Here is a 21025-nt window from a genome sequence, read left to right as displayed (position 1 = left end):
TTAGCATTGGAAAAAGACACTAGCAGACATGTTTTTTTCACGTTTTTTTTCCCCAACTTTTTTTTTTCTCAATTTTTCTTTGTTTGGGTTGATTATCATCTAAAATATCAGGGGAAATGCGACAAAGGGTAAAACGGAAAAATTAAAAATAGTTTGGGGGCTTATTGCGCCATGAATCTGCTATGGCATCATATTGTTCTATCAAACACAAAAGTTCTTTTGCCACAGCAGTTTATTTTAAAAGGGGATGCAAGAGCAGAAACTTCTTTTTTTTTAGCCTTGTCTTTGTTTTCCGCCATTTATATAATTCCGAACCTATCACTGAGTTCTTTACAGTACAGTTGGCTAGAGAGATGGCGCATGGTTTTAATTCATAAATTTTAGCTCGATATTTTACCTAATTATTTTCTACTTCACTCTCATGTAGTTTGTAGCCTGCATTCCCTTAAAACATTCCTAATGCTGGGCAAGAAATGTGGGTATATGCCTTTTAATTCCATGGCCAATGCCTAGTGCAGGGCGTGCACTCAGGGCGACCAATAGCAGTACAGTTCAGAGGTCACCGAATTCCGGAAGTTGTTGGCTGCCTCCGGTGATGCAGCTATCCAAACCGCTTATGTTTTTAACAAATTGGCCGTTTGACACCGCCAAACGGGATTAATAACAGGTTTCATCAGCAGTAAATATGACGCCAAGATGTTTGAAGATATGCTTTTTACCCGAATAGCCTCACGAAAGCAACATAATCCACATCCACATACCAGGAAGTGTTTATGAAGGTAACGGCCAGGTGACTTTTTGGTATTCTATTCAACTTTACAAAACGCTTTGAATCGTATTGCCATGATATGTGTTTTAAATTCATATTGGTGCTCAAATGTAAGCTGTAACTGGAATGACAGCGAGTGTGATCATGGTCCGTAGCCGATGTAGCCTAGCCAATGGTGAACGTGTAACAGTGTGCATGTGTCACTGACTACAGTACATGCTTTTCCGGTATTCTTAACATAAACATATCCCCGCATATCCCCCACATATACCATGACATTCTTGACATCGTCATAAAGTAGCGTTTCGTGCTCCATTTAAACTTAGATGTAAATTAACGTAATGGTTTACTTAATTTTTTTTACATTTAGACAGATGCTAGCATGGTTGTTTGCAATGAATATGAAGACATCAGCCCTTGTCTTTATTCTTCGGTTCTTTTTTTTTTTTTCTTCCTTCGGGTTTATCATGTCACATCTTGTAACCGTCAATGATACCGATGATGATGATAATAAATTTTTTTTTCAAAAAGACACTACATGTCTAATACTGTGTAACTACGTCCTAAAAAGAAAAAAAACTAAATATATGTCTGTTATTACCAGTGTTGTTAATTTTACTTTAAAAAAGTAATTAATTACAGTTACAAATTACTTCTCCCAAAAAGTAATTGCGTTAGTAACTCAGTTACCTGAATGTAAGAGTAATTAGTTACTTGGCAAAGTAACTAGTGGTATTTTTTTTTTTCCTCAAAAAAAAAAAAAAAAAAAAAAAAACACAGGTCACACAATGTGAAGCTTAAAGGGTTTGGGGGACAATTGGCCCTAGCCCAATTCTTTACCCTCCACTTAACTAGACACAAGGGTATTGCGATAACTAGCTAGTAACCTTTGCTATGTGTGGAAGTCATTTAAAGTTGTGAATCATTCGTTAAAGTTGTTAAAATTTCTCCCGTTATTGCATTAGTTCCCTTCTGTCTACTTTAAACATGTGTAAGTTTTAAAATTGTTTCATCATTTAAAGATAGATTTAAGTTAAGATTTTGCCGATTTAGGAGCATTTTAGATTAAAAAAAATTACTTAGGTTCGCTAGGAAGGATCTCTACATCAGGGCCTTCCTGAGAGGTTTACTGCTTTAAGATGGCGGCTGTTTACAAACGCATGTAGTCCTTAAAACATGTTGGCAATGCAGCAGTGTCTGCCTTTGCATCTAGTTCTATAATATGATATCTACCGTGTCATGTGGGTGTAGTTTGTCGGCTATGGCTGCAGTCAGGTATTATTGGAGCCACCTAGCATCGCGGTTGCAACGGCGTCTTCCCCACTCCTGCTCTGCTCTCGTCCCCGTGAGTCCGTTTCTCTCAGACTTTTTTTTATTCAACCAACTTAGTAACGCATAGTAACGCACGCCTTTCCCGCCTCAGTAACGGTAACGGCGTTGCCAAGATGAGAAAAGTAATTAATTAGATTACTCATTACTGAAAAAAATAACGCCGTTAGTAACGCCGTTATATTGTAACGCCGTTATTAACAACACTGGTTATTACATAGTGTAATATTTGATCAGCATCTGTTGTGAAACGAAAATCCGTTTAATTTATTTCTTGCCATTTATTTTTTTTAAACTACATTTAATGTGGTCCGTGTAGGTTGCATCATGGCATTTACATATGTTTCGATGTTAAAAACTGAGCTTCAATACACAAACAAACTGTTTCAACACAGATTTGGATAATGAAAAGTGAGCGTTTATGTATAATGTCAGTTATGACAAAAAAGTCAAATGAAGGTATCTGAAGTGTATTAGTTCTTATTTGTCTGTCGGTCGGTCAGTCAATACAGTGGCACCTCTATTTTCGGAATTTATTGATTCTGTAAGTTGTTTTTTAACTTGAAAATATTGTAGGTAGAGACATATTTTCCATGTAAATGCCCTAATACGTTCCATCCCCCCAAAATTTAGACATAAATCTTTTTAAATGTATAAATGCATGTTACAATTATATTAATAATTAAAATTAGAGTTGTGCATCATGTTAAAAACCAAGAACAGAGTAAAGAATGAAAGTAAATACACTCATGAAAAGCTGTCAAAATGTATGTCTTGGCAACTGTTAGTCTTGTGTCTGTGTCCTTGATAGGGATAGAGAGAAACATATGACCTGTGCATATAAAGAACATGACAATAAAGCTGACTTTGACTATTAAAATTTGGCAGACTTGTTAGCAACACACTTTTCTCTGGCCAAATCAAATGTATTATTATTGACCTCCATTTGACAATCCCTTTAACACAGGACAGTATCAGCTGTTAACCCTTTCATTAGCATAAAATAAATAGGGTCAGGTACTTTACCTCAGCAATATGAAATTGATCGATTGTGCTCTCGTTTTCACACAGCTACAAGTGGATCCCGGACACAATGAGTGCTAAATATGGCCTAGTAGGGTACAACAGTTCGCGGAAGCACCTTTCAATATCGATCCCGTCATCCACAGAAGTGATGTCTCCTCATATTAAGTCACTGGAGGAACTACGGGTTCTGGGAATCAGCCTTAGCAACTACAGTACCCCTACACAGTTTTTCATCTGTGTGGCTGGAGTCTTCTTCTTTTACCTGATATATGGATACCTACAGGTAAGAAGAAACATACAACGCATAACATAAGCTAACAAGTTGGTGCTTAGAAAATGACGTGTGACTTTTTGTGTTGAAAGTAGAGATGCCCCAATAAGATGAAGTAACTTCAAATTCGCGTTGCTCAAATGACGAGTCTTTGTACGTATAAAATATGAAAATCAAATTGTGTCAGGTGGGCCGATTCACATTTTATTCTGTCCACAATCTGCATGAAATACATGATTCTTCAACCATTCAGGCATGTGGGTTGGGCTGTCTTTATAATCTGAGGTGCTTAGAGTACCCAGGAACTGTAGTCAAGTAAGAGTAGCGTTACTTCAAAGTAATATTCCTCAAGTAGAAGTAAAAGTCGCCATCCAAAAATGTAGTGCTGCAACAATTAAACGATTAACTCAGGTAATTTGATGAGAGAAAAGCTTGAAATCAAAATTTTCTGCTTCGAGTATTCGTTTAATTACAGTGGCTATGAAATGGTTTGTTTTGAAAGTGTGTGCATTCAGTTTTATTGATTTGGGTGAATACAGTGCCTTCCAGCTGCAACAGTGAATATAACATAATTTAGTTCACATGGCTCAATCCAGCTGCTCCCTGTTAAGGCCAACATAAGTTTTTTTGTTTTTTTTTGTCTGAGCTAATATGATTTTTAATGCATTCGTAATTTAGTTTATAGGTAAATTTAGCCATTTTTTGTTAGGAATATGTGTTTGAACGATTTAATAAGAGCATTGTAAAAAAAAAAAAAGTTAGCCTTTTATAGCATTTAAGCTAGCGGACTTTTGCTATGTAAGTTTGCCAGTTGTACTCAAATCCTCATTTTATTTTGTTTTTTTTATACCGTTTGAGGTTAAACTCGGGTATTTCGATTAATTTTTAAATTAAAGTTCTGCATAATTTGAAGAAATGTTCAAAAATTTCATTTTGTATTCGCATTCATGCTCTTTTGAAAAGTGCAATCTTAGACAGCCTTTGTTTTACATCTCCTAAAATTTATTCTGCAACATAATAGTACCTAAATCTTCCCAACCCGATGACTCGATTACTCGAAATAACTATTTGACAGATTACTGATTAATGACTACTAAAATAATGGACAGCTGCAGCCATACAAAATGTACCCTTAGCGGATACATAAATGTAAGGACGAGCAATAAATGCATTTAAAAATAAATTAAAATACCCGAGCTTAGCCTCAAACAATATTAAAAATGAATAAATAAGGATCTAAATACAACAAAAGAAAAATTACGAAGCAAACGTCTGCTGTGTTAAATGCTAAAAAATGCCATTTTTTTTTTCAGTTCAAAAATATATTCCCATAAAAACTACTAAATATACTTCCAAACGAAATAACAAATTCAAACATATTACCCCCAAACAAAAACATACCTCATGTTGGTCTTAACTGGGAGCAGCTGGATTTAGCCATGTTTGACGAGTTATGGCATATTCACATTTGCAACTAGAAGGCAGTGTATTCACCCAAATTAATTAAACTACATGCAGCACTTTCAAAACAAACCATTACAACGTCATTCTAATTAAACGAATCCTCGAAGCAGCAAAATTTGATTCAAAGCTTTTTTCCTGATCAAATTCCTCGAGTTAATCGATTAACCGTTTCAGCACTAGTTTGTAATACTTGAATGTGTCAAAAACTCTTATTGTAACCATGTTCATTTGTCTTGCTGCTCAGGAGTTAATATTTTCTGTGGAGGGGTTCAAGCCCTTTGGTTGGTATCTGACTCTGGTCCAGTTTGGTTTGTATTCTGTGTTCGGACTCATGGAGCTTCAGCTGACTCAAGACAAACGCAGGAGGTACCAACAGCTTTATTTGTATCAAAAAATCAAATTTCAGGTTTTCGGTTGGCTTAAATTCCTGAATTTTTTTTTTTTTTCCTTCTTCATAATCCAGGATACCTGGGAAGACGTATATGGTCCTTGCCTTTCTAACAGTAGGCACAATTGGCCTTTCGAACACGTCCCTGGGTTACTTGAACTACCCGACACAGATCATCTTTAAATGCTGTAAACTCATTCCTGTCATGATCGGAGGTGTATTTTTACAAGGTCAGTTTATCTTTTTTTGTACAAGAGTTGATTTCAGAATTATTTTCTTCGGACAAAAACTCAGTGAGTGATCGATCATCCACCAAGACTGGTAATTGTAGGACTCCTTGTTGGTCAGACTGTCAAATTCAAACACAAATCCTTTGGAATACTTTGATAAACACAACACGAAATAAGGAGAGAAGGCAATCGACTTTTTTAGAAACTTGCAAGGAGAATAATATATTGACGGGGCTTGAGCCGATTAATAGGGGGCCTATCTCCATCAAAGCTGACCGAGTGGAAATAGAGACAAAAGACCTTTTTATGTTGAAAATTCTTGTGAATAAATGCTTAAATCCCTGAATTCTTCATAGACATGGACATAAAACTCTCGATTCTTGGTTAAAAGCAAAAAAAATATATAGAAAAAAATGGGCAATTGGCATTTATTTTACGTAAGTATGTCAAAGAATGATGGTAGTGTGATAGCCAATGTGGCTGCCGCTTTACCTACAATAACAAAGAGCTTTTTACATTGAAAATGTTTGTCAATAAATGCTTAAATCCCTAAATTCTTTATAGATATGGATGTAAAACAGTCTCGATTCTTGGTTAAAAGCAAAAAAAAAAAAAAAAACGGGCAGTTAGCATTTATTTTACGTAAATATGTCGAAGAATGATGCTAGTCTATTAGCCAATGTGGTGGCCGCCTTACCTACCATAACAAAGAGCTTTTTACGTTGAAAATTATTGTGAATAAATGCTTAAATTCCTCTTTTTAGTCTTTTTAGATATGGACGTAAAACAGTCTCGATTCTTGGTTAAAAGCAAAAAAAAAGGCGAGCAGTTAGCATTTATTTTACGTAAATATATCGAAGAATGTTGCTAGTTTAAGCCACTTTTGTGCCGCCTTATCACCACAAAGAGCTTTTTACGGTGAAAATTCTTGTGAATAAATGCGTAAACCCCTGAATTCTTTATAGGTATGAACGTAAAACAGTCTCAATTCTTGGTTAAAAGCAAAAAACCGGGAAGTTAACATTTATTTTATGTAAATATTCCGAATTATGACGCCACTGCCATAGTGGTTAATTTCTCCTATTGATTTTTTTCACAAAGTTTCAAAATGCATGCATGGTACGAAAAATATAATGATTACCTTGAATCCTCGAACAAATCACTCCTGAGACAATCCTTCCTGTTTGTATGCAGTACAACTTTCATACTTTTTCAACCTAAATCCGGATCGCTGCATGTCTTTGACAATAACTTCAACCGACTGAAGCGGAGTGTGGAACGACGCCCTACTTTTAAGGCGTGGCGCAGTGTCTGGGGAATGTGTCCCGTCAATATCATTACAAAGTCTATGCCAAATATATAATTTATGACATTATTAGGATGGCCTCTGACGATATTTTTTAAGGACACTCAGCCTTGTTAACAGCACGCGGATGTCGTCAGGCGGAGTTGCAGGAGAAAGGAAGAAGTAAGTGGAAGGTTCAGTCGAGTGAAGGCAAGCGAGTTATTGCTCATGTCGCGTTCCAGAACTACTCTGATTTCTAGCCATCAGCCAACTTGCTGTCCACGACAGTGTATTGGAATAAAACGCACAGGGAGAAGATTGACGGTCGTCACATACGGATAAAATGGAAAGGATACTTTCGTGTGTATCGGCACTTGACGAGTCTAATTAAATGATGTACAGTAGACGTGCTAAGGTCCACATTGTCACGGACAGCAAAAGTCGATGATGGCTATAATTCCGAGCAGTTCTTGAGCGCAGGACAAGCAATTACCTCGCTCGCCCACACGCAACCGACAACCTTCCTTGTGACGCACACATAAGTCGTGGTAATCATGGTTAAGTTTTTAAAAAGGACAACTTCTGAAACCGGTCCGGAATATCGTTCGACCTCTATTAAAAATGACTCTCTGCATTTCAGGTAAACGTTATAATGTGGTCGACGTGTCTGCTGCTGTCTGCATGAGTTTCGGACTCATTTGGTTCACGCTCGCTGACAGCCGAGTGGCGCCCAACTTTAATGTCACAGGTAATTTCTTGAAAACAGGGGAAATTTTTTTTTTTTTAATTATAATATTTTCAGCATGTTCAAGATGTTTGTTTATCTGCAGGTTTTCTCCTAATTTCCGTGGCACTGTGTGCAGATGCTGTTATTGGAAATGTGCAGGAGAAAGCCATGAAACTTCATAATGGTTCCAATTCTGAAATGGTATTTAAAGACGTAATTCCATTTTTTGATATGACATAAAAGCCTATTTTGGTAAATTGTAACAATGTCCGATAATGACTTTTTAACCGATATCCCGATATTATCCGACTCCAAAAATCCGATACCAATACCGGTATATTTGGACGTTGACTTAACATATATGGCTAATTGTATTGCGATGCCCCACTGAATTCTTTAATAATGATAAATGTAACAACTTCGAGGTATTCCAAATAAATATTCCATGAAAACTAAGAGAACAACTTAGTTATGGGAAAAGTGCCTATATTCCACCATGATATTGTTGAAATCAAAATAGTGCAAGCACCAGTTTTTTGGGGCAAGTGAAAAGTGCAGTAGAGTAGTCATGTGGTGTGCCTTCGGTTGCTAATAAACCATTGACAATGCTAACAAAGTTGCCGTTGGCCCAGTTTGTATCAATATATTAATGCTGTGGCGTAGACTTCATAATTTATTGATGGGGCGCGGGGCCGATAAATAGGGGGCCTGCATTGTTGGCGAGGCTGTGAAAGCTGACCGAGTGGAATCACAGACAAAGAGCTTTTTTCGTTGAAAATTCTTGTGAAAAAATGCCTAAATCCCTGAATTCTTTATAGATACGGACATAAAACAGTCTCGATTCTTGGGTAAAAGCAAAAAAAAGGGGGATACCCAGGACTTGAACTGTATCTATTCATCTTTGTTGCTTCATTTCTAATTGTGTATCATATTGCCTCTGTAAAGCCCTTTGAGACTTCTGCGATCATTTGTCTTGGTTTTTACGTTGTGTTGATTTAAATGTGATTTTTATGGTCTTCATGTGATGTAAAGCACTTTGAATTGCCTTGTGTTGAATTGTGCTATATAAATAAATTTGCCTTGCCTTGCCTTGCCTTGAGGGCTATACAAATAAAATTGAATTGAATTGAATTGAAAAAAAAAACGTGCAGTTAGCATTTATTTTATGTAAATTTGTCGAAGTACAATGCTAGCCTGTTAGTAAATGTAGCTAGCGGCCGCCTGATGTAAACACAGCTATTCCGGTGAAAATTCATGCGAATAAATGCTTAAATCCCCGAATCCTTTATATATCTGGACACAAAACAGCCTCGATTCTTGATTAAAAGCAAAGAAAAAAATGTGCAGTTCGCATTTATTTTACGTAAATATTGCGAACTATGATGCTAATGCAGTAGCGGCTAATTTCTCCCATGTATTTTTTTCACAACGTTTCAAAATGCATGCATGGTATGAAACATATAATAATTACCTCTAATCCTCGAACAAATCACTCCTGAGACAATCCTGATGTGAGCGGCCCCCTACTTGAATGCGAGGCGCATTGCATGACCAATCTGACCGTCAATACATTATGAAGTCTATGGCTGTGGAAATGAATGCGCTTTAGTACGTGTTACGTTTACTCTTTAGCTTAGCGTAATTTTTTTTTAAAAAAACCAATTACCGTATTTTTTGGACTATAAGTTGCAGTTTTTTTATAGTTTGGCGGGGGGTGCGACTTATACTCAGGAGCGACTTACGTGTGAAATTATTAACACATTTTTATATCATTTCACATGCTATTTTGGTGTTTTGGAGTGACGCTGATGGTTAGGTTAACTTGTTAGCATGTTCTTTATGCTATCGTTATCTGAATAACTCAATAGCTATGTTACGTTAACATATTGGCCACGTTCACATTTCGTTGTTCATGCATCATGTAACATTATCATGCTGTACACTTATTCAGCATGTTGTTCTCTATTGTATTTTTTTAAAATTGCCTTTCAAGATGAAATATCTGTTCTATGTGTTGGATTTAATCAAGTAAATTTCCCCCCAAAATGCGACTTATACTCCAGTGCGACTTGTATATGTTTTTTTCCTCTTCGTTGGGCATTTTATGGCTGGTGCTACTTATACTCAGGTGCGACTTATAGTCCAAAAAATACGGTAATATATAACCCTCAATTGGCCGCAATTCGTGTGCCATAAATGTTTTGTCTCACATAAAAAGTTGTGTTTGCTTTGTTTGCAGGTTTTGTACTCGTACTCCATCGGCTTTGTGTACATACTGACAGGGCTGACCTGTGTGGGCGGGCTGGGACCAGCAGTGGCTTTCTGTTCAAAGGTGAATTTGCGTATCATTTCAACTTGATTGCAAAGCTCATTTGGTAGTAATAGTTCATCACGGGGAAAACGTATGGAATCCCATATAAATCTGTTTCTTTCACCAGGAACCTCTGAAGACGTACGGTTATGCATTCCTTTTCTCTCTGTCGGGTTATTTTGGCATCTCCTTTGTGTTGGCCTTAATTAAGCTGTTCGATGCTCTGGTTGCTGTTACAGGTCAGTAAGTTTTCCAGCTTTTGAGTCAATTTAATGATTTTTCAAACATTTCCAACTTCTTTGAAAGCTAGGTTAGAAAGTCTTCTTTAAAAGTTTGCTTGAAGGCAGTAGCAAAATCAAAGAATGTAACCATTGTTGCCAGGACCATGACTACGTTTGTATTTATTTGCAGTGACCACTGGGCGGAAAGCCATGTCAATTGTTCTTTCATTCGTGTTCTTCACCAAGCCCTTCACTTTTCAGTAAGTACCCCCACCTTTGGACAGTATTTCTTTGTTCAACTACATGACCAATGAACTCTGCTTTGACTAAGAAAACTTGGGATTTTACCTTTTCTGACCCTCATTTTCATGTCCTCAGTCCATTGCTGTACCTTTATGTACTCCTCCTCTGCTTTCCATCAATGATTCTTACTGGCGCACTTACTTACTCATCGTTTCTGTCAAAAAGGTTACATGTACTACTGCTAACATGAGTTTCACTCGTACGTCGTAACTCTCACAGCAACTGCAACTATGAATTTACTTGAAAGCAAATTTGCCATTCATGAGCTCAAATAATAATAGCTTTGATTGTCAATGGCAAACAAGGGAGTAGGTTTGCATAGGAACGGTAGAGATTAACACTAGCAACTTTTCAGGATGCTGAAATTGGCCCCGCCCACTTTTAAGCAACCTAATTTGCATTATATATTGACTTTAGTTATATAGGTAATTTAGAATGTCTTCCCATACAGTGCTGGCCAAAAGTATTGGCACCCTTTAAAGTTCTGTGAGATAATGCTTAATTTCTCCCAGATAATGATTGCAATTACAAATGCTTTGGTAGTAATATCTTCGTTTATTTTGTTTGCAATGAAAAAAACACAAAAGAGAATGGGAAAAAAATTAAATCATTATCATATTACACAAAACTCCAAAAATGAGCCGGACAGAAGTATTGGCACCTTTTAAAAAAACGTGATGCTTCTCTAATTTGTGTTATTAACAGCACCAATTACTTACCTGTGGCAATAAATAAATCACACTTACTGCCAGTTAAAATGGATTAAAGTTGACTCAGTTTCTGTCCTGTGTCCTTGTGTGTACCATATTGAGCATGGAGAAGAGAAAAAAGACCCAAGAACTCTCTGAGGACTTAAGAAGCAAAATTGTGAGGAAGCACGGGCAATTTCAAGGCTACAAGTCCATCTCCAAAGACCTGAATGTTCCTGCGTCTTCCGTGCGTAGTGTCATTAATAAGTGTAAAGCCCGCGGCACTGTGGCTAACCTCCCTAGATGTGGACGGAAAAGGAAAATTGACGAGAGATTTCAACGAAAGATTGTGTGGATGGTGGATAAAGAACCTCAATTAACATCCAAATAAGTTCAAGCTGTCCTGCAGTCCAAGGGTATAACAGTGTCAACCCATACTATCCGTCGGTGTCTGAATTACTATGGTCGGATACCCAGGAAAACCACACTTCTGACCTAGAGACATAAAAAAGCCAGGCTGTATTTTGCCAAAACTAATAAAACCAAAAACATTTCGGAAGGCAAAAATAGAGCTTTCTGGGAAAAGGCATCAACATAGAGTTTACAGGAAAAAAACAAGGCCTTCAAAGAAAACACGGTCCCCACAGTCAAACATGGCGGAGGTTCCCTGATGTTTTGGGGTTGCTTTGCTACCTCTGGCACTGGACTGCTTGACTGTGTGCATGGCATTATAAAGTCTGAAGACTACCAACACATTTTATAGCATAATGTAGGGCCCAGTGTGAGAAAGCTGGGTCTCCCTCAGAGGTCATGGGTCTTCCAGCATGACAATGACCCAAAACACACTTCAAAAAGCACTAGAAAATGGTTTGAGAGAAAGCACTGGAGACTGGCCCGCAATCCAGACCTGAATCCCATAGAACACCTGTGTAGGGGTCTGAAAATGGTAGTTTGAAGAAAGCATTCTTCAAATCTCAGAGACTTGGAGCAGTTGGCCAAAGAAAAATGGTCAAAAATTCTAGCAGAGCATTGTAGGAACTCATTGATGGACACCAGAAGCGGTTGTTCGCAGTTCTGTTGTCCAAAGGTTGTACTACCAAGTATTAGGCTGAGGGTGCCAAAACTTTTGTCCTGACCATTTTTGGAGTTTTGTGTAAAATGATAATGATTTAATTTTTTTGTTTCATTCTCTTTTGTGTTTATTCATTGCAAGCAAAAAAATGAAGATATGACAACCAAAGCTTTTGTAATTGCAATCATTTTCTGGGAGAAATTGAGCATTATCTAACAGAATTGCAGGGGTGCCAATACTTTAGGCCAGCAGTGTAAATAGAATATTAATCCTCTTTCACCCCTCCAACCCTACCCCTCCCTTACCACCCTCCAAACTTCTCATTTAGGTACATCTGGGGCGGCCTTCTGGTGCTTTTTGGCATCTTCTTGAATGTTTACAGTAAAAACCGTGACAAAATGAAGTTTCCCTTCATCAAGGACCTCAGTAGATGGCTGCTAACGGGGAAAAAAGTCCAACTTCATTCACAAAATGTATGAGAGGTACCCAACGGATCCCGTCACATGAAGTTGGGTCTCATACAATCAAGATGGAGCAAAGAATGTGTGGTCTTTTCACACCAATCCATCTCACGTGACTGACATGACGCCCGAATTTTGTATCTCTCTACCAGGAGACAAATTTGTGCAGACTAAGACTACCCCAAATGAAAAGATCTGTTAATATAAAAAGAGATTAGTGTCTTTGTTAGGCTGTTTTTATATGTATACCAACACACTCCCAATGTGGCAGCAACACTAAAGACCTACTGACCAAATCAGTTTTGCACTGGAAAAGCGGGAAGAAAAGCGGCTGAATGAAGAACTTCATTGTACCCCGTGCCAGAAAGATTAGAAGATTTAAAAAAAAAATAAAAAAAATAAATGTTTTTTTGTAATACTCAGAATCTCTCATTACATCAAATGGTGATGTTTAGGAGTGTTGCACTCGACGACCACACTCCGCTAACTGTTTGGATGAAGGCTTACAGCTCTTTTTTTACAATAAAAGACAATAAATACCCATGTCAAGGAAGTCCAAATCTTTTAGGAGTCCGAGAGTCTTTTAGTAAACAGAATTAATCCTCACACTTTTATTGTCAAAACACTCACGTCACGAGTGCACCAACTATGTAAAGTCACGGTGACCATTTGGAAGCTGTTCTGAAGGAATCGGACCTTTTAGCCAGATTGCCGGAAACACTCCAGCCGGACCTGCGCTGGCCCAGCTCCAGCAACCCGAGCCAGCGGGACTCAACAACCCGGCCAAAAGGCCAAACTCTGCGCATTCACATTAGTCTTAACCCCTTGTACTGACTCCATTTTGAAAGCTGGAAAAATGGCTTCAAAGCGAAGTTGGCATTTTATTCAGGTTGACAGCAATTAAACAGCAAGGCAAACAGAAAATAGACTCAGGCGTGGAGGCAAGTCACCATATATCAAATCGACAAAAGGTTCCTGAGAAAAATGACAACGATTAGTTAAACATTCAGTCTTTTTTTGCAGATTTGGGCCAGCGGGACTCAACAACCCAGCCAAAAGGCTAAACTCTGCGCGTTCACCTTAGTCTTAACCCCTCGGGTCGGCCAGCTGGGTGTCGCCCACTCCGAGTGGGGATCCTGTGCTGCCCCGGGCCAAGTGGGCCTTGAGAGTCCCGCAGTGGCTGATTGGTGCTGGGGGCAGACATGGGGGGGGGGGGGGGTGCTGCGTCGCGTCGCGTCCCCTCATCCCCTCCCTGAACGTCAGTTAATGGGACACGCGAATGGTCTGGGGGACCACCCTGGATCCTTGGGGAATGGCGGCGACCCCCTTGCTGGAGCTGCGGGAGGATGGGTAGGCTGCGCTAGCCCACCTCCCCGAATAGCTGGGAAATAGCCGTGGTCCCGGGTCGTCCCCCGCACTGCATTTCCACTTGTCTGCAGGACTATTAGACAACTCATGGGATTCATGCATGACTAAGTGCAATTAAACACGCTCAAGTAGAGAGAATGTCGGTGCCAGTATTAGCGATAAGGCAGCATAGAATAGGATGTCAACAGATTCTCACATACAAGTGATTCCCATATTATTGGGTTGTACACCTCACATTGCTGATTCATGTACGCTCCACCCTGCTTAATCAAATCTTTTTGACTCCGAACTCGGCCCCCCACATGGTCTCCACGGGGAATGCATTAAGCTAACGCTAGCACCACTATATTCATAAGTAGTGGAAGCATTCATGTAGTTCTTGTTGTTTGTTCTTCCTCTCTTCTGTCTCCTATTTTCCTTTTTGTCCCCCCCCCCCACTGCTTTCTCTGAACAAACGGAACTCAATGAATAATCACAACGGGATTATATCATACTCCCATGTGTTACATTAAAACTGTTTAAACCATAAGGACACTCAGATTCCCATTCTCCGTGTCAAAGCAGCTGAACAGGACAGGTTAAAAGTAAAAAATGTCCGTGTCAGCTGAGCAGCCAAATTGTATTTCTGAAAGGAGCTGAAGTCATAAAATGTCTCAGCTCGTCTTTGTTTTCTCTCCTGCTTGAGACATACCCCATAACGGGAAAACAAAGTTGACAGATGAATAGTGAAACAGTCCATTAGAGGTCAAAGGGTCGTGTTGCCGTATTAAAAATGAGTGCACCAATAAACGCACCCCTGATTTGGTGTTCCTGCAATCTTGCTTCATCACTGTGGGAACAGCTTTTCTCCTCCCTGAAAGGTCATTATTGGATGGGGGATTGCCCAGTTGACCAAAAGAAAAGTAGATCATTTGTCTTTTGACACCGGGAGAACACACCTATACCAATGAAGGCTGACCTCTGTTTCAAACATGTCCATTTTTCCATGCCACATAGGAATTGAATTTGCCGTAATGTCCACATCTATTATTCTGTTGGAGAAACGCATTATGTCTTTGTTCATTCATTTATTGTGGCATGTCTGCAGCATAACCATTACGGCTTGGATGGGATAATACGCCTACTTGAATATAAACTGGAGATAATTGACCCTCTTCCAAATTAAAATACCCAAGCTAAGATTGAAATACAACATACAGTAAGAACAATTGGCTAACTTGCATAGCAAAGGTCCGCTAGCTAAAATGCTATATAATGTGAATGTTTTTTGTTTTTTTAAGCATGCTCTTTAAAAAATGGTTCAAACACATATTCCCACAAAAAAAACTGCTAAATGTACCTCTGAATTAAATGAGCTTAAACAAAAACTTACAACCTTATGTTCATCTTAACAGGGAGCAGCTGGATCCAGCCATGTTAGATGAGTTGTGTCAAATTCACTGTTGCCACTAGAGGGCAGTATATCCACCCAAATCGATGAAACTAAATGCAAACACTTTCAAAACTAACCAATACAACGCCACTTTAATTAAACTAAATATTCCACAGCAGTCACTCATGAAGAGAAATTCTTAATAATAAATATCCCACCAATAATGTATGTGCTTCTGGCTGCAGTTGTCTTGGGGGCATAATATCTAATTTCCTCCCAATGTTTCATATCTCTTTTCCGGCGTGTCGACACAGTCCATCATTGCGCTCCAGTGTAGGCTACTATCACTTTTTTTTTTTTTTTAACCATCTTTCAAATCAATACATAAATCAAACGACAGACAGATGGGATCCAATAAATTATGATGTGTTGGACATATGCTGAATGTTAATTGTGTGTTTGAAGAAGAGACTCTCATTGGTACTTCAAGGTGTCCACAATGTGAGGAAGATCCACCAAATGCCATTTGAAATCACGTTAAATTAGGCACTTTCTTCAGTTTCAGATTTTTTTTTAACTGTTTCAACTGTAAGATCGAAATGGAAGTGTGCCCTTGGTTGAGGTGTGTTATCTATGCGTTATGACGTTAGGTCCTGCTGACGCTAAGGGTTTGAAATTGTAGGGGTGTCGAAAATTGGGCCGATTGCGCCATTTTTTAGAGAATCGGAATCTGGTAAAAAGGAGTTTTCAATTTGAAGGGAGTAGTATCTTTTCTCGTATTTACCGATCGACTGTTTGTATCACTCTAACACACTCAATATAAAATAAACAGCACTTATAGTTTAAGGAAAACAAGTAGAATATAGGGCATAAGAGATATATGACGCCTTCTTATCACGGAAGCCCAACGTGTGCGTCATGCAACTGACTGAGCAAGGTTGACACTGATGAGGCAAGACATCTACAAGCGCACGTCTGCACCACCAACTCTCGTAATCAGTTCTCCTGGACAGTCAAAACATGGCGGGACGTCCTGTCCCAACACATGGAACACCGGAGAATGCCTGATATCCAACTGATGACGCTGAGGTGGCAAAATCCACAACCCTCGTTGCCCTGACAAGTCACTCCCGAATCTTCCTGTCCAATCCACAAACAGACAATAATCCTAAACAACGCCCAAACACACCCTTCTTCTACCCATCGAGAGCCTTCAAAGAGACAATGTTTAACTAACCGTTGTCATTTTTCCCGGGAACCTTTTGTTGACTTGTGATATGGTGACCTTGGAAAGAGTCTGCCTCCTCGCCTGAGTCTGTTTCTGTTTCACCTTGCCATTTGATCGCTGTCAACCTGAATAAATTGTCAACTTGTGCTTCGAAGCCTTTTTCCAGCTTTCAAAATGGACTCAGTACAAGGGGTTAAGACTAAGGTGAACGCGGGGAGTTGGGCCTTTTGGCCAGGTTGTCGGGGTTTCGCCGGCCCGGGTCGTTAGATCCACGCCAGCGCGGGTCCAGTGGTTCAGCTGGCGTGAGTCCGGCAAAAAGGTCTGATTCCTTCAGTGGGGATCGAGTGCTCCATTTTTGGGTTTTAAAAATGGGGGGGGAACGGTTAACATTTCGCCAGAGGTTTGTAGTGGCCAATCAGCTCAAGGGATAAAACTACTCTTATTGGTGGTCTCGTCGGTCGATCTTAATGTGAGAGATTGCCATGGTGCTCTCATGTGTCAATCTCGCATCAACAACCATTTGTGCGCCTTGAACAAGTCCCCGTTGGTATGTACAAAGCCTCAGAGTCATCTTTGTCTAGCTGCAAAACATTCTCTCTTGTGCTTCAAAATAAAATAAACCATATTTTATTATTTGTATTTTGTGATGCACTGAAACTTTGAACCGCGAAGGATCACTGTATACAGTAAGGGAATAAGGGAAAGTTTATGGGGTAAAGGACAAACAACCAGGTGAAATAGAGCAGACAAAAGAGAGGAGTCACCCTCATAAACCTGCAGCTGACATATTTAATCCTTACCACAGACCTGCGTAGGTTTCGGGGGGGATAAGCAGTCAGCTTGGGCACCGACCATAAAGTGAGGGGCAAGCACAGAGGGCACGCATATGTGCACACAGCTATACCTGAGCATGGTAATCATTGCTATCAGCAGGGAATATGCTACCATCAGGCCCAATAACATCAGCGGGCACCTTAGCGCTGACACCACATGACATGCATATGTGCAGAGGCAGCGTGAGGTGATGCCGTCCCAGGCAGCAGGGGTTTGAAGGAGATTCCCGCTGACAATGGTCCGTTGTGGGGGAGAAGAGAACTCCACTCCTACTCACCTTGCAAAATGAAACAACAGGCGCTCTTTACAAAAAGAGAACATACAGAAGTGGAGAACAAATCTATCATTTGACCTTCTAGCCAGACCGCCGAAATGGCGCCAGCCGAAAGGCCGGATTCACACTGGTGCGGATCCAATGAGCCCGAGCCGGCGGGATCCCCGCAATCCGGCCAGAAGGGCAAACTCCGTGCGTTAACGTCAACGCCGCTTCAACGATCCCGCCGCGATAATGCACTAGTGACGCTCAGCGTCAATTTCCATAGGATGCGTTTTACGAGCAGCGCGTCTGTGGAGCGGCTCGATTGGTTCACGCGAGGATTGCAAGGTCGCGCGAGAGTAGCAGTATTTAAAGATAATAAAACAACAACCATTTGCCTTTCAGACCACGCGTATTGGTCAGCTTTCTTTCTGAAAGAAAGAAGAAAAAAGTCCTGTGCTAAAGCGAAAAGCAATCCCAATGTCAAAGATTTTACAAATTAAATTCCTCAGTCATTTTTTTCACTTATGAACATTTTTCTAAAGCTTTATTGATGGTTTCTCAAGTTGAAGCACCAGGCAGAAATTAATGAATTTCATTGTGTAGCAGGATTTGTGTATTCTTATTATTATTTAATTACAGGTGTTTTAGCTAATTTCATTTTATTTATATGGGCTATTATTTAGTTTATTATGTATTTATGTTTTACAAATGTGATGTAGTATTCATTTATATTCGATATTTTATGTTGTTTAATTGTAGTTCCTATGTGAATATTAGTTCCTACATGTTTTGTTGTGGTAGGAGGGTTTTGTATTGAACACGGGGGTACCGATGCGCCGAGATTAAAAGCAGAGTTGATGCTGTCCTGCCGTGTTAGTTATTATTATAGCAGAGAAGACAGCAGTAAACCAACAACAAGTAAACTGTGACCCGATCTACCCACAGCCTCAAGAGATCCGATGGACTCGAAAAGTAAGTTACGATTGCATATTATTTTTGAAAATCGACCGGATTCACTGTATTTTTACACGAGTGACTTCCGGTATGCCCAATCCTACCTAGTAGTATTGACGCAGGAGGGCCGCGTCTCACGTCAAAAAACAAACTCTGCCGTTCTTTTTGCGTGCGCCGTGTTGAGCCGCTTCTGGGACGCGTCTAACACGCGGACACACTGTGACTGGTGTGCATTGGCTGATTGACTTTAACGGCCGCGTTTCACTGCGTTATCGCGGCAGGAACGTTGACGAACTGTTGACGTTTCTGGTATGTTACCAGGGTTAGTCTTAACCCTTTGTACTGACTTCATTTTGAAAGGTGTAAAGAAGGCTCACTGAAAACAAGTTGACAATTTATTCAGGTCGACAGAGATCAAAACGGCAAGGCGCAACAGAAACACTCGGGCGGGGAGGCAAATTCATTCCAAGGTTACCATATCGGAAGTCAACAAAAGGTTCCCGAGAAAAATGACAACGCTTAGTTAAACATTGTCTTTTGAAGGCTCTCGCGGGGCAGGCCGTGGGCAAGAAGAAGGGTGTGTTTGGGATTATTGTCTGTTTGTGGATTGGACAGGAGGATTCGGGAGTTACTGTTGTCCGGGCAACGAGGATTGTGGATTTTGCCACCTCAGCATTAAAGGGGCTCTTGGTGTCTTATCAGTTGTGTTATGAGTTGGATATCGGGTGTTGGTTTTCCTTGTGTCGGGACAGGGCGTACCTTCATTTGTTCTGGACTGTCCGGGAGAACTGATTGCGAGAGTTGGTGCGTCAGTTGCATGACGCACGCGCTGGGCTTTGGTAATAACAAGGCGTCATTTATCTCTTATGCCCTATGGAAAATATATTCTGCTTGTTTTCCTTAAACCATGGTATAAGTGCTATTTATTTTAATATGGGTGTGTTAAGAGTAATACAAACAGTTAGACGGTGCCTATGAGAAATGGTACTATCTCCTTGAATACCAATCAGTTGTAACAATGTTTTTCTCCACTAAAGGGCACTAATGCTCTTTGGACGAGTGATGTTTCATAGTGTTGCTCTGGTCGTAAATCGATCTTTTTGGCCTAATATCAACATGTAATTGGTTATAGTACATTATAATAACAATTTATATACTGTAGGTAAATTTGTGCTGAGAAAAAAAAATGCGACTAAAAAAAAAAAAACGAGACAAAATGGTGGATGAGACTCCAGCGTCGTAAAGTCCAAATCGCGTAAGTCAAGTACGTTGCAACCCGGGGACTACCTGTATTACATATTACTATATTACAAATATACCAGGTTTCGGGGGTAAATGACTTTTTCACACAGAGCCAGGTGGCTTTGCATCATGTTTTTCCCTAATAAATAAAAACTGGATTTCGTGTTTGTGTTAATTGCTTGCTTTAAAAAAAAAATCAGAAAAAACATTTAAAAAGAAGGGGGGGATACTTTTTCACTGTATTATGGAAGAATACGAACAATAATATATGTTTGAAGTCATATTCGTGTGTTCAAATGTTATTTGTAAATAGGACACCTAATATGCAACGGTGGAACACTAAAACATGAATGCAATTGCTTTTTATGCTGCAATGGGGAACGAGCTCTACTGTAATACAAAAACAATAGAAATGCAGAAGGCCATCGCTCTAATATGGGGCATATAAAAGAATAAATAATTCGGTTGTCTGCGGCGTCCGATGCAAAGTAATTTAACGCGTCAATGCGTGCCACCTATTAATTTCTTGTAGACGCAGAGCAGGGGGGGAGGCCGCGAGCACCGATTGGACAGACAACGTAGCGGCATCGAGTATCACTCCGCAGCTAAACAGAACGCACAAATGCACACTCGCACATAGGAGTGAGGTGACACTGTTTTCCTAATGAATGAATTAGCGAAATACGTCTACAGATAGAGGAGGCCTTTTGGGGCTCTTGTCCTCAGGGCACTGCATCACCCTGCAGGCTTCTTCTCCGCATTGTATCGAAATCCCAGGCCGCTTTAATTAGATCCACAGCTTCTGACCCTCGTCTCTTTCGCTAATAGCTTATGTATTGCTGATTCTCAGCAATAACAAAAGATGGAAAACCTAAATCCAAAGTACGTAGTTGGATGCAGGCCACTAAAAAGACAGATCAGAATTCAATGTTTTACATCATGTACTCTATTGTACACTTGATTGAACATTTTAATGCATTGATTCCTTACCATTCCATTGACTTACTGAGTATATTCTTGGTTTTGATGGTTTTAGATTCCAACGACAGGAATGTAAGCTAACCTAAATTGTAGTGCTGCAACGATTAATCGATTGACTAGAGTAATTCGATTTAAAAAGGCTTCGGATCAAATTTTGCTGCTTCGAGTATTCGTTAAATTAAAGTGGCGTTGTAATGGTTTGTTTTGAAAGTGTTTGCATTTAGTTTTCTTGATTATTGAT

The 21025-nt window shown here is 39.7% G+C and overlaps 1 protein-coding gene across 3 annotated transcripts; it reads left to right on the top strand.

Moving 5' to 3' along the window:
- The first annotated feature begins 542 nt into the window (after nucleotides 1–542).
- On the top strand, nucleotides 543–13087 carry slc35b3 (solute carrier family 35 member B3). 3 transcript variants are annotated; one of them, XM_057823750.1, is made up of 10 exons: nucleotides 543–790; nucleotides 3170–3407; nucleotides 5104–5225; nucleotides 5323–5477; nucleotides 7403–7510; nucleotides 7626–7690; nucleotides 9729–9821; nucleotides 9928–10039; nucleotides 10212–10281; nucleotides 12414–13087. In XM_057823750.1, exons 1-10 carry the CDS (start codon nucleotides 774–776, stop codon nucleotides 12562–12564), a joined length of 1131 nt encoding a protein of 376 aa, XP_057679733.1. In that variant the 5' UTR covers nucleotides 543–773; the 3' UTR covers nucleotides 12565–13087. The 3 variants fall into 3 exon arrangements, with proteins under 3 accessions (XP_057679733.1, XP_057679735.1, XP_057679732.1); XM_057823752.1 differs by having other exon boundaries at nucleotides 544–779; nucleotides 7593–7690; XM_057823749.1 differs by having other exon boundaries at nucleotides 544–790; nucleotides 7593–7690.
- The last annotated feature ends 7938 nt before the right edge of the window (nucleotides 13088–21025 follow it).

Source organism: Corythoichthys intestinalis, chromosome 20 (assembly GCF_030265065.1).
Source record: "Corythoichthys intestinalis isolate RoL2023-P3 chromosome 20, ASM3026506v1, whole genome shotgun sequence".
In the NCBI taxonomy this organism is placed as follows: domain Eukaryota; kingdom Metazoa; phylum Chordata; class Actinopteri; order Syngnathiformes; family Syngnathidae; genus Corythoichthys; species Corythoichthys intestinalis.
This window is presented reverse-complemented; position numbering and strand designations above follow the sequence as displayed.

Bases quoted from the DNA above. Each gene is read 5' to 3' on its own strand.
- slc35b3 (XM_057823749.1), top strand. The intron at 3,408-5,103 runs GTAAGAAGAAAC...CTTGCTGCTCAG, and splicing joins TGATATATGGATACCTACAG to GAGTTAATATTTTCTGTGGA. The intron at 7,511-7,592 runs GTAATTTCTTGA...GTTTATCTGCAG, and splicing joins GCCCAACTTTAATGTCACAG to GTTTTCTCCTAATTTCCGTG.